The 13,948-nt window shown below is 31.8% G+C and overlaps 1 protein-coding gene and 1 long non-coding RNA gene across 2 annotated transcripts; one reads left to right on the top strand and one right to left on the bottom strand.

The window, feature by feature from the left end:
• Positions 1 to 7,517: 7,517 nt before the first annotated feature.
• On the top strand, positions 7,518 to 9,328 carry LOC104881826 (protein FAR1-RELATED SEQUENCE 5). Its single transcript, XM_010663151.1, has 2 exons — positions 7,518 to 8,847; positions 9,300 to 9,328. Exons 1-2 carry the CDS (start codon positions 7,518 to 7,520, stop codon positions 9,326 to 9,328), a joined length of 1,359 nt encoding a protein of 452 aa, XP_010661453.1.
• Positions 9,329 to 11,143: 1,815 nt separating this feature from the next.
• Positions 11,144 to 11,566, bottom strand: LOC109124064 (uncharacterized). The gene is made up of 2 exons (XR_002031957.2): positions 11,455 to 11,566; positions 11,144 to 11,356 (listed from the first exon to the last, which is right to left on the bottom strand). It is a non-coding gene; the product is annotated as an uncharacterized LOC109124064 (long non-coding RNA).
• Positions 11,567 to 13,948: the final 2,382 nt, after the last annotated feature.

Here is a 13,948-nt window from a genome sequence, read left to right as displayed (position 1 = left end):
TCATTAGATATTATCATAATGAATTATTTTCCTAATTGATGAAATTTTGGAAATTTTAATTTTTAACTATATCAAATTTTAATATTTCAAGAAAAGATCTTTGGACTTATTTAATTAAAATCTTGTGAGATCAGTAAAAATAAATAAATAAATAAATAATAAAAATCCTTTACTCCCTAATTTTGGGTTGGAGTTGAGATTTTTCTTCCCTCTAACTTCATTTATAAACTAATTATCAAATTTATCCAAATAATTATTTACTATCTCTTTATTTAAAATCATTTTCTATCGTGATGGTGAAATTTAAAATAATTTTTTATAGTGATTGTGAAATTTTTTAATCATTCATAGTGACTTGGATAAGGATCGGTCAAAAAGTAAATTTACATCTATTTAATAAATAATTAGTTATCGAATTAAAGTCACATTCACTAAGTTATTTTATGAAGTTTTTTTAACACTTAAAATTTTTTATCTTTTAAGTATTAAAATAATTAAAAATATTTCTTAAAATCATTACCAAACACACTAAAATGTTAGAAACACTTTCTAAAATTACTACCAAATGAATTCTAAATTAATTTGCAATTGTCATACATGTAATAAGAATTTGGCTTTTAAAAATGTATAAATATGAATGGTAGCAAGAAACAAACTAAGAAAAATAAGTTGTAAAAGATAATTAAGAGAATGAGAGAGTGAGGGAAAGTAAATAAAGAGCCCGTTTGGTATTGTACATAGTGGAAGTGTTTTTATTGGAAGTGTTTTCTTTTATGGCACTTCTGTGAGAAACGTTTTTATAAGAATTTGAAAAAAGTGATTCTAATAATGTTTTTATGATATATGGCGTAAATGCAAAAACATTTTTAATAATAATAAATTACTAAAAATGACTTTTATTAAAAAAAATATTATAATAAACCAAAAACTTTTATTACAAAAAAATATATATAAATATTTATTATATTATTTTTATGAAAGGGAAGTGAAAAATGAGAAGAAAGTCTAGAGTGAAAGGGAAACGAAACATAGCGGTGAGTGGTATTTTAGGAATACATGAAAATTTTTGAAGTGTTTTTTAAAAAAACACCACCCAAGTGTTTCTCTTAAAAAAATACTTCAAGTGTTTTTCAAAATATTACCAAACACCTATTTTTTACCTTAAAAATGCTTCAAAGTGTTTTTAAGGCTAAAAACACTTTGAAAAAACACTGCCAAACTGGCTTGAAATGTAGTGATCAGAACACTACTCTCTATAAAGCATTTACAATATTTCCCTTGATATTCACCACATTAAAAGAATATGTTTTAGCTATTCTAATTGACTAGATAAGGTAAGATATAATAAGTATATCGTAAGATATCATATCTTATTAAATAGGCAATATATATCCTAATATATAATTTTTAATGGAATATGATATATTTTAATATTATATCCAATGAGCATGATATCTTAAAGTAATGTATCAAATGAGATATATTATGTTATGTTTATATATAGTTTATAAAATAAATAAAAAATAACATAGATCAACCATGAACCATGCGAATTGGTGGACCAACCGGTTCAAACATATACTATTTATAAATTTATATTTGTCTTACATTTAATTATTATATAAAATATGATAAGTAAAATTAACTTAATTAAAATAATTTATTATAATTAATTTATAATATAAAATATTAGCAAATATATATAAAATATATAATGTTATGTGCAATAATATCATGAAAGCATAAATGGTCGATTGGATGGCAATGCTTATTCCTTCTGAGATTTCCATGGCTGTTATCATGTTGACACCTATCGAACCAAGAAAATTATAAGGGTCAAGTCTCTGTTTTCTGATTCGTGGAGTCTTTTAACTGAGTATAAAGAAAGAAAAAAGAAGTTTCAGAAAGTTCTAGAGACTTCCTCGATATAATCAAATCTGTTACAAATTATAATAAATTATGATTAAGAGAAATCTAAGGTGATAGTTGATGTAAGAGCTGCCATGTTTGTCTTCACACTTTATAAATACATAATCATCTAACATTGAAGTTGAAAGTTTCTTCACTAATAATAATAATAATAATAATTTAAAAGATATAAAAATAAAATTAAAAAACAATAGTATATAAAATTAAAATACAAAATATTGCTTTTTATTTTAATTTTTCTAAGATGGTATTTAGGGTGTAATAGTTTATAATAGTAATTTCATTTCATTTCATTTTATTTTTTCTATGTAGTTTTATTTAGTTGGCATTTCTAATATATTCTTTAATTTTTGAGATATTTTTTAGATGATTTCTTTTTTTAAAAAAAAAAAAAAACTTTTGTTTAGATTCTAAATAGGATATAAATTTTTGGAGAAAAATAAAATTTAAATCGGATAAAAATAGGAAAAGTGCTAACATTGTGGAAGAGTATTTTTAGATTATTATTATTTTTAAAAAAAGACAAAAAGTAGAGTAAGGGAAGAAGGGTTAGAAAAGTGGAGAAAGAGACTGAGACTGACTCTTCATTTAATTAGTCTCTTTTTTATTTGTCAGTGACTTTTATTAAATATTAAAATATAATAATTCAGATTAAAAATCCGGTACAACATCTCCTTGAAATTATGGAAAATTTCATATATATCAAAATTAAAACAATTATCAATTTATACTTGTGGACCCCGCATTTCGGCTCATGCATTTCTCACTCGATGGCGAGCTCGATCTTTATTTTGAAAAATTGATTTTATTTGATTAAGAAAACTGACTTGGAGTCGTCACTTATTTTTGTTTCATTTTTAAAAGGGTAAACAAAATAAGAAAGAAAACCCTAAGTGTGACTCCTTATTTTGGAAAATGTGGTCTGTGAAAAATCGGATCGGGTTCGGGGGTCAGGTTACTTATCAGGAAGGTACGGTAAAGACCGTAGCACCTCTCTAAGTCCCTAAAATGGGTCTCTACTAATAAAATGAAACAATCATGACAATTGATTAATCGAGCATGGATACCAGATAAATATTACTCAAAACAAAATAATTGAATGAATAGGAGAGACAAAGAATGTACCTGAGTGATGAACTGGTTTACTTCAATGAAAGCGAATGTTAGCAATTAAATACAAAATAATCACATGCATGTCATAGAGTGGAATAAATCAATTGCGCGTGACAAACAAATCAATAAATAAATAAATCAATCAATCATAAAATCACGTATGTGGGGCCCCCACCAAAGCCCGATCCATCTTGCACGAATTAATCTCACAAATTTCATTATTCTGGAATTATGAAAATTGCATTCATGCTTATATAAAATCAAGACAAAAAGAAGATTATTTGAAAACTAAAGTAGAATTAAAACAACTCGAGTGAAAACTGGATTTTTAAAGTTTATTTGAAAATTGAAGTCCCGAATATTATTTGATAATTGGAGTCTTGGGAATTAAATTTAAGAATTTAAATTTTAGAAATAAAATTTGAAAATCGAAAATTTTGAAGAATTGTTTAACGGTGGAATTTTAAAATGAATAAATAAAATAATGATGATTAAATAAATTGATGTGAAAATTAAAATTTTGGAAACTGAAATTTAAAATTAGAAACCGGAATTTTGAAGAGTTATTTAAAGATTGAATTTTAAAAATAAACAAATGAACAAAATGATAATGATTAGATGAATTGGTATGAAAATTGGAATCTCATAAATTGGGGTTTAAATTTAGAAATTGGAATTTTGAAAAAAATGTTTAAAAATAGAATTTTAAAATAAATAAATAAATAGAATGATAATAATAAGGAGAATGATGATTAAATGAATAAGTGTGAATATTTGAATTTTTGAAATTGAAAATTAAATGCAGAAGTCGGAAAATTTGAATTGTCAACGGATGAAATTTTAAAGTGAATGAATAAAATAAATAAATGGAATGATAATAATATTAATGGAAATAATAATTAACCAAATGGACGTGAATAGTAGAATTTTTGAAATAGGAATTAAATTCGAAAATCGGAATTTTGAAGAATTACTTAAAAATAGAATTTAGAAAAAATGAACTTGAGAATTACAACTTAAACAAATATTTGGTGAATGAGATTTTTTAAAGAATTAGATTTTGAAATTGGAAATTTTTAGGAAATTATATCAGATTGGGAGTGAGAGTATGACTATTAGGAAGTTCCAAGTTATTTAAGAAAGAAACTAAATTATTAAAACATGAAAACGTGTAGGGTAAAAAAAAGAAAATGGGCATGCTTTGGATTGAGTGCAAAGGTGGCTGCCCATGTATGGTGTCCATAATTGTACTACTTTGACCGGCTACTAGGACATATATATATATATATATATATATATATATATAGAATTGAAAGAAAAAAAAACCCACAACATCTCTACTCTCACAAAATGCTGCACTGGTGGCGTGCTTGGACCATTCTGAGTATTTTTTTTTATTTAAAAAAAATAAAAAAGTGATCTTTCACAGACCACGAGACTTCCATCCTCCATAACAAAAGCAAAGCTCCAATAAAATTGAGAAAACTTGAAAAGGAAATAAAATGGAGTGGAGAAAGGAAAGAACCTGGAGGTTGAAAACAGAGTGAGATGACGAGAGGTTGAAGAAGGGTCCATTTGGTGCCCGGTTTCCTCAGGTAGGGAGATGCAAATTGATATGCAACGCGACGAGATGCCAAGAGCAGGGGAGTGGCGAAACAAAACAGAGCACAAACTAACAAAAGGAAAAATAAAGCAATGCCCCCATGTGCCTTCCTTTCTTCTCTCTTTCTGGCGTTTCTCTGCAACTTTTCCCTCAAATCCCCTAGCTGCCAGGCAAGAGACCTACTTTGTAGCTGAAAATATCTCTCTATCTAAACGGCCAGACCGCCTCCCCTCCTACTCCTCTGCCAGCCTCTTTTCAATATCTTTCCTTCACAAGCTCCTCTCTGCTCCACTGTTTCTTGTCCCGGGAGCATGTCACCACTGTCCACCAACCACCATGGCCAACCATTCCCTTGGCCACCTGTCCATGTATGCTAATCTTCAAGGCATGAAGGGGTCCCCCCCTCCCATTTCAAAAAAACAACTCCCCCCGGGTGATCTCCACAAAGTATGAAAACATAGTTACAATAAATAGGCTAAACAACAGTAAGAAATGTCAATATTATCAATTAAGTCCATATCTCCCCTTTATATTTTGTTAAGTTATACATATATCCATTTCAAATGGGTGTAAAAAATATCCACATTAGGTGACTTTCCCACCCGCTATAAATGTTATATTTAATGGCACCTAAAAAACTGATGCAAATATCCAAACTATCAACCACCAAGTGTATCATTGTGGTGGTAGGTTTTCAACATGTGGCAGCCTATTAAAAAATGTAATAACTCCATCAACCAACCACATACATATGTTAGTATATATTTGGAAGGGAACATATTGTAAGGATCTTGGAGACTGAATGAGGTCTGCTATATGTTGGAGAACAGGTTACAAAAAACATCCATAAGACAAATCTTTAGGTCAAGCTGCATCACACTTGGACTTTCCATTTTAACGGTATGATCTTTAACTCAATAAAGATTAGGTAAACAAATCCATAATACTTTTTTTAAGCTGAATGCCCTCATCTTTCAAATGGATGGGGAAATATTCCCAAAACCTAATAGTGATTTTTAAATGGCATGTAATGATGTTAAAGAGTTTGGATTTTGATTGTCTATAGCACATTGTTAGTAATCTGCATCAGTGATCTGTTGAACAGTTGACATTAATTTATTTAATATAAGTGATTCATGTTGGATGTAAAAATCACACTATCATCAAAATTATAGGGTAATACATATTCAACTGACTTAAAAGGAGAGAATCAACCTTAAGAAATGTGTATTATTGACTCCCAATATGGGGTAAGTTTGGAATAAGTTTGGCGGTGTACCCAAAAGCTTCCATGCTATTAGATAGAATTATATAAAAGTGATTTTCCATGTTTTTAAAGAATGTGCATGAGAGGTATTAATTATTGTGACTAGCAAACTCCTTGAAGATGGCAACTAAGATTAATGATGGAATTTTTGTTAACATATTATGCCTAAATAGGGCAACATTCTAACGTTCTAATAAGGAATGAAGGCCTTAATGAAATGAACAACGAAAACAAACAATTAGCTACTTTGTTAACATATTATAACAGTGAACATGTACCGATCGACCGGTAAAATAAGACCGGTTGATACATTTTCTCAACCGGTAGACACTGCCAAATTTTGTAAGCAGCACCAAAATGCATCCGGTTAATTTGTAGGTCAACAACTTTCTTCCACATTATAATAGCTTAGAGTAAGGGAAGAGAATAGATTCGGTTTACAAGGAACCAAACAATTGTACCGATTGTTTTTTTATGCTCATCAAGACCAACAACACCATCCACTACCACAAAAAAGTTGGACAATATGAAATATTGTTCTTGCACAAGGACCTCCAAAAACACTACAACCTTAGCCTCAACAGCAGAATCATGTCTAGGAAGTTGAATTTAACTATTACTTCACTTGGTTGTCTAAGGTCAATTTAAATTATGGTGCGTTTCTGTAATGATTTCAAAAAGTTTTGCTTATGATTGTGTATAGCAGACAAGTATCAATTTTGCAACATATGACCTTTTAAATTGAAAATCATGGAGAAATTATCACGTCTGCAGTCTACATCGGTTCTGTAATTTCTCAAAATCTCAATTTTTATCCAAAAATGAGAATAGATGACGTTGTCGAATTCGGTTTATCTTCAAGTATGCAATCAATTGATACAAAAGTGATACGATAATTTGTTAAAGTATTATTGGGGCACTTTTTTACATTTTTTATGTAATGTAGATGATGCAATCGGTGAATGAGAAAACAATCAAGCGGGAGTTTGAAGTGAAGGAGGAGGACGTCGTCAATGACGATGCATTTATCGGTGGCACTTACCACTTGGGTGGAAACGGTTTGAAAGAGAAGGTGTTGAAGGGTATTTCAGATGAAGAAGTTTACAAATTGCAATTCGATTGCATAGATGAGGCTGAAACATTTTACAACATGTTAGCAAAAGTAGTCGGATTTAGTATTTGAAAAGATGATTTGAAGCAAGATAAGAATGGAGATATAATATCTCGAAAGTGGGTGTGTTCTAGAGAAGGACAGCGAGCGACAAAGTTTATTGAAAATGAGAAGCGACAGCGTGAGCCACGATCATTGAGTAGAGTTGGATGTGAAGCTGCATTTCGTGTAGGCTTGAATAGGAAAGATGGAAAGTGGATTGTAAAGGAATTTATAGGAGATCATAATCATAATTTGGTCGATGCTATCAACACACAATTCCAGATAAGGCACAAGTTGATGTTTTGCGTAAAGTAGGTGTTAAAACCACACAAATTATGGACTATATGGTCAAACAATCAGGGGGACATGAGCACGTCGGTTTCACATAAAAAGATATATACAATCACGTTGATGCAGAAGCGACATTGGCTTATTTGTGTGGAAAGGCAGAAATGGATTCTTCATTTTTTTATAAATTCAACATTGATGAAGAAAGTCGACTAGCAAATTTGTTTTGGGCCGATTCAACTGCTCGAATGGATTATGCGTGTTTTGGAGATGTCCTAACATTTGACACAACATATAGGACAGATGCCTATAAAAAGCCTCTAGTAGTGTTGGTCGATGTTAATCATCACCACCAAACTGTTGTATTTGGTTGTGCGTTATTGATAGATGAAAGTGTTGGGACATATGAATGGGTGTTGGAGACATTTCTTGATGCAATGATGAATAAGAAACCCATATCTATTGTAACCGATAGGGATAAAGCTATGCGTAAGGCAATTAAAAAAGTATTACTCGATACGTGTCATCGATTGTGTTCATGGCATTTGCAACGAAATGCATTCACGAATGTGCATATTAAGGACTTCTCAAGCATATTTGCAAGGTGTATGTTCATGCGTGGGAATGAAGAAGAATTTGAAAAGGTTTGGCATGAAATGGTTGCAAATTTGGGACTTAATGAGAATCGTTGGGTGACCGAGATATATGGGAAACGTAAAAGATGGGTAGAGGCGTATTTACGTGGAAATTTCTTTGGAGGGATGAGAACCACACAAAGGTGTGAGAGTATGAATGCATATCTAAATAGATTCTTAAAAATTCACTTGCGATTGTATGAGTTTGTACAACAATTTGATAGAGCCATACTGAGAATACGGCAAAACGAGGCAAAGGCAGAGTTCGAGTCGAACAATTATTCACCCGTGCTTTCAACCAAACTATCCATACTTGAAAATCATGCTGCGACGGTATACACGAAAGAATCTTTCCTTAAATTTCATGAGGAGATGAAAAATGCAGAGTTATTCTTTGTGGTAGGGCTTGTAAGTGATCATTCAATGCGGGCATACACATTATCTAAGTTTAGACACCCGAACTTAAATTGGGAAGTACAATTTTGCCCGGATATTGTAACATTAAAATGCTCATGCATGATGTTTGAGTCAATTGGCATCCCATGTTGCCACATGGTGGTGGTTATGAAGGTGGAGCATTTGGAAGAGATTCCTCAGTCATGTATTATGAAGAGGTGGACAAAGTTAGCAAAGGTGTATACAAGATCAGTACCAGTGAATGAGACGGATAACGACATGGATCGGTTTGTACGATATGGTTCATTGAGTTCGATGTGCAACAAGCTTTCCTACTTTGCGTCAGATACGTCATCTTCATTTATAGAGGCCAAAAATGAAATACAAAATTTGACGGCGAGAATGGAGGAACTCTATACCTATAATTTGAAAGGGAAGAAAATAGCAGTAGATGGAGTGACAGGTACTAACCAAGTTCGTGATCCAAATATTGTGAAGACTAAAGGGAATCCAGGCAAAGTGGCAATGAATGTTCAAAAGGAAAGACGATGCAGTCATTGTAAAAGAGTGGGTCACACAATTCGAAAGTGTCAGAAGCTACAATCCCTCAAAATGCTCAGCCGGGTTATATGGTATGTCATATTCAATAAAAAATTGCCCTTAAGATTAATTTTTGTAGTTGTACTTACATAAATAACTAACATAATTGTTTTGATGGCATTATGAGTACGTAGGAGGAAACTAATTTGTCTTCCCAATGTGACATTTAAATGGAAATGATGCCTTCAACAAATTCATCAATTGACATTTTTGCAACCGTACATGTATGTACAATAGGCTTGTTATATAATTTCCAAACATTGATAACATCTAATTCAATAATAATTGACAACACTTAATTATTGAAAAATGCAGGGAATGTTAGGGGAGCATTTGTCGAATGACTGATCTGACATGTACATAGATTGTGGTGAACTTAATAATGTAAGTTCGGGAATAAAGAAACACTTTTGACATGAATTTGAGCTATGCATTATTTAATGATTAGGTTTAATTAATTGGAATGGAATTGGACAGCTGAAAAAAACAATGGAATGTGCATGTGCAGATAGCAGGATTTCAGCAACATGAACAAAATATGACAACACCATGTCAAGGTGGGGATCCAAACAAATATCCAATTGAAAAGGATATGCAACCTTTTTTTTATTCCTTAACGGAGTAAGGGATGGTAGGTATTAAATCAGTATTTATATTAGTTGACGTTATCACTTCCACTAATGTGTACTTTTAATTTAACTATTTAATGAAAAGTTTGAATTTTGATTAAGAGTCAAGTTGATTGATAGAATGCAATATCCTCTACATTTATAATTTAATTGATAACAAGTGATAAAATGATTGGTAAATGGAGAAACCGATTCATTTATATCATGTCGAAAAAAACGGTTAATTATGCGAATTTAATTAAATTCAATTGTGGTTAAAGTTTGACAATTAGGTGGTTATGAGTTAACTATAGGAAAGTAATCAATATGATGTAATTCATATGAAATAGGTAAAGTTAGTGATTTTACTCAAAATGGGTAAATCGTAGTTAGGTAATTTGTAATGGCAGTTTCCATCAATTTCAAACCTTTTAATTGAACTTAATGGTACCTTGTCGAATGTTTATGTAGTGAAAAGTTATTGGTACAACTCATACCCTTTTTGTGGACGGTAGTCGTACTTCTAAATTGCACAATAGCATTGCAGGAGGCAACCGGCTAAGATTTGGCCTCAACCGATTGAGAAAATTTCTCAACCGGTTGCCACTGTTAAAAAAATCCTCAACCAGTTGAGAAAATTCCTCAAACGGTTGAGAAAATTCCTCAACCGGTTGATACCATTCCTCAACCGGTTGCCACTAGTTAAAAAAACCATCAACCGGTTGAGAAAATTCCTCAACCGGTTGTTACAATTCCTCGACCGGTAGCTACTGGTGAAAAATACCCTCAACCGGTTGAGAAAATTCCTCAACCGGTTGATAAAATTCCTCAGCCGGTTGCCACTGGTTACAAAAACCGTCAACCGGTTGAGAAAATCCCTCAACCGGTTGCTACAAGCGGTCGACCGGTTGCCCTTGGTTAAAAATACCCTCAACCGGTTGAGCAAATTCCTCAACCGGTTCCCACTGGTCAAATCATTCGTCAACCGGTTGAGACAATTTCTTCATTGACTGCTTTCCACAACTCAAAAAATTGCTCACTCGCTTTAGAAAATTCTTCAATCACTCAATTGAACGCCTACACCGAGTGATTCTGCATCCAAAATTGTTTGAGCTGGTTGGGACAAATCCTCAACGAGTTCACATTGCATCCATAGGGTCATTATCCATATGAGGAATGTTCTCAACCGGTTAGCATAATGCGTTTGCCTATGAAAAGTGGACTTAGCTAAATCATTGGACTGGTTCTTACCGGCTCAACGTCATTCGTTAACCGGTCTACTAATGTACTAACTATATATTTTTAGCATAGATAAATGAATATTTACAAATCTGATTAGGTTAAAGATCGTACAAAATCACACATGTCGAACATGAATGATACCAATATATTACAATTTCATTTTGACTACCATATTGAAAGAAGAGTATTTGGATATTCAAATAAAATGGACTTAATCATTAATAATGTATGGTCATTGAATCTCACAACTTCCCAATAAACATAACGATATGTGGAGATGGAAATGATAAATATTAGAAAAAGAACAAATATCATAATAATAATTTTTTCATTGCTCGTGTCGACGTCTTTGTACAAATAATAGCCACAATGGTTTGTTTTTCTCTATTTCCCTCGTGTAAAACTAAATCACATGCTATTTCTCGACGTATTTTAACAGAATTACAAAAGTCGGAGCTCGTCATCGAATCACCATTTTTGAATCTCTGCATATGTCTAATGACATGCACTCCACAGTCCCACCTAAGAAAGAGAAAAGAAAAGCAAAACAACTTATTAAATGGTTGTCTAATTATACCTCAGAAAAAGAATAGTAATGTGAGTTATGTATTCATACTAACCCATTCTCTTGGGTCGGAATCGAAGGAGCCCAATCAATGGAGAATTGGAAGACATCTTTCCCTATGTCATACAATTTGAAGAACGTTTGACAAAATTCAACCTAATTTATTATGAAAGTGTTAATAAATATGGAAGAGAAAAAAAATAGAATAGAAGAAAAATATAAACATGAAAGCATACCACTGTTTTGACACTCTGAAACCGGAACTTGTCTCGATTCTTCGATCGTAATGAATCCAAAATTTGGATATGAGAGTTTTTGAAGTCAATGACGCACAGATACCAATGATCAGGGCATTCGTCATGCATTGGAATAAATAGCTGTAAAGTTAGAAAAACAATATATATGAGTTGGGGCACAAAAAATCTACTATATTATAGGTGAAAACAATATCTATTCTAAATTTCATATATGCAATTAAACATTAGAAATAATTACTAACCTTCTCGCAATCATCCAATTCGCTAATGTACTTACTCACGATTGATGTTTTTCTATTGAAAAAAGGATGAGGACTCCCGCACAAAATCATTTGCTAATAAGAAAACATAATACGAACATTAGTATATTGTACTTAATATGTAAGTAAACAACAAGAGAAAAAGACTGCAGCTGTTTTCTTCACTCTGTTTTCCTCTTCTCCATTGCTTGTGCTCGTGTTTCCACTTGAAATTCAAGCCTGTAATCGTCCAAAATCCTTGCTTAACTCGCCCAAATAGCTCCTCCATCAATTGACATGCTTGAATCGATTCATAAGCTGATAAAAACATGTAAACTTGCCACAAAATGGTTAAAACCAATTACTAAGGACCTTAATGAATTAATTGGGTTAAATGAATATGATTACTACTCAAAGGTGCTTAAAATCATTATAATTAGGTCTACAAAATAGCACTTTTTGGTAGTAATCAATAATGTTCATTCACATTCATATTGTTTGTATCTTCCAAACTTCTCTCGCATGAGAGCATGTCATTCTTCGTTCCTTCCTCGTGCATTCTCAAAGGTTTTCCGCTTGACCTAAGGAAGAGACCTTTCACTATAGTATAATTCTCCTCAAATTTAGCCAAAATTTGATCACAACTACTACTACTTGCACCATAAGCCATATCAATTAGATGTGTTTTTAATTGTTGAAAGGTTTTATCCATCTCCATTAAGTTCCCACCATCAACCTAGTGATATATACGAACATGATTAATAACATCATAATACAAAGGTTCAATGCTAATATAGATAGTCACGATGAATATTGTAAAATACTTACTCGTTTAATAACACCTTTGTTTAGATTGATTACAAATTTCTCATCGTCCTCATTCTCACTTGCCATTGTCGTTGCATTTCCATCAACGCAATCCCTTATCTCATTTTCTATCACCCATATTTTGAGCTACAATATATTCATCAAAATATAATACATATCAGATTTTAAATCACTAAAAACTTAAATCAATAGTAAATGACTTTTAAAACTATAACTTACATTCTCATTTGCATATCCACCAAGTTTTTTCAATCTTCGTTTCCTGTCCAATACTTCATCATCTCCCCAAGTAGTAATCCGAGGAGAAGGTCGAGTATATAGCGGTAGAAATTTCTCTTCAAACGATATATGCCCGTGGTAGAATAACTACGAGTATATTTGACATAGATATATAGTTAGTTCATAAATTATATTAAAACAAAATCGTATTTCACTATGATGTAAATTAATTACAAGGATATTACCATTAAAAACAATAAGCAACCGCAAACCCCACTTTGTTGTTTTTTCTTAAACTCTTCAATCCGTGCACAAGATAGGACAACACAAATTCTGCCCAATTCATCTTCTTTATTGAATCGATGTCTTCCACAAGATGTAAGAAACAACGATTCACAAAAAGCTTCATTGTTGGACACAATAATGCACCCAACACAAATAATACAAAACGAACTTTAAAATCGTTTCCACCTTCTTTATCCTCCCTAATTTGATTTTCTAACATCACTAATGGCAATCGCCCTTTTTTATCACAATATTTTTTACATAAATCATTCTTATGGTCAACATCTTTGTTCATGCCAATCTTGAACCCTCTTGCCCTCAATCCCATAATAAATTCAACATCAATGGGGGATAATTTGATACAAGTATTATACAACTATAACATATAAGTGTTCGGATTAAAACTATTTATCAACCAAAGACATAACCCATGATCAATTTTCCTACATCGAAGTTGTAAGAGGCTACCAAATCCTATTTCTTCTATGGCTGCCTTTTGCTTTGGTTCTAATTTTTCAATCACTCTAATCACTCGCTCGGGGGAGCATCGAGTCTGAAGATATAACTGAAAAGATACACAAACATCAAACATGTTTACATTAATATAATTTCCAACAAATACATAAGTAAATAAATTAAATATTCATTACAAAAAAAAATTACCTTTGAAACCACACCCTTTTGAAGTGAATATTGTTTTGAACTTTCTTTGGACTTTGCA

This window comes from Vitis vinifera, chromosome 15, assembly GCF_030704535.1.
Source record: "Vitis vinifera cultivar Pinot Noir 40024 chromosome 15, ASM3070453v1".
NCBI classification, from domain to species: domain Eukaryota; kingdom Viridiplantae; phylum Streptophyta; class Magnoliopsida; order Vitales; family Vitaceae; genus Vitis; species Vitis vinifera.
Note: the sequence above shows the minus strand (reverse complement) of the source record. Positions and strands in the feature narration are given on the sequence as shown.

Bases quoted from the DNA above. Each gene is read 5' to 3' on its own strand.
- LOC104881826 (XM_010663151.1), top strand. From the start codon at position 7,518: ATGGATTCTTCATTTTTTTATAAATTCAACATTGATGAAGAAAGTCGA. The intron at 8,848-9,299 runs GTACTAACCAAG...TGAAAAATGCAG, and splicing joins AGCAGTAGATGGAGTGACAG to GGAATGTTAGGGGAGCATTT.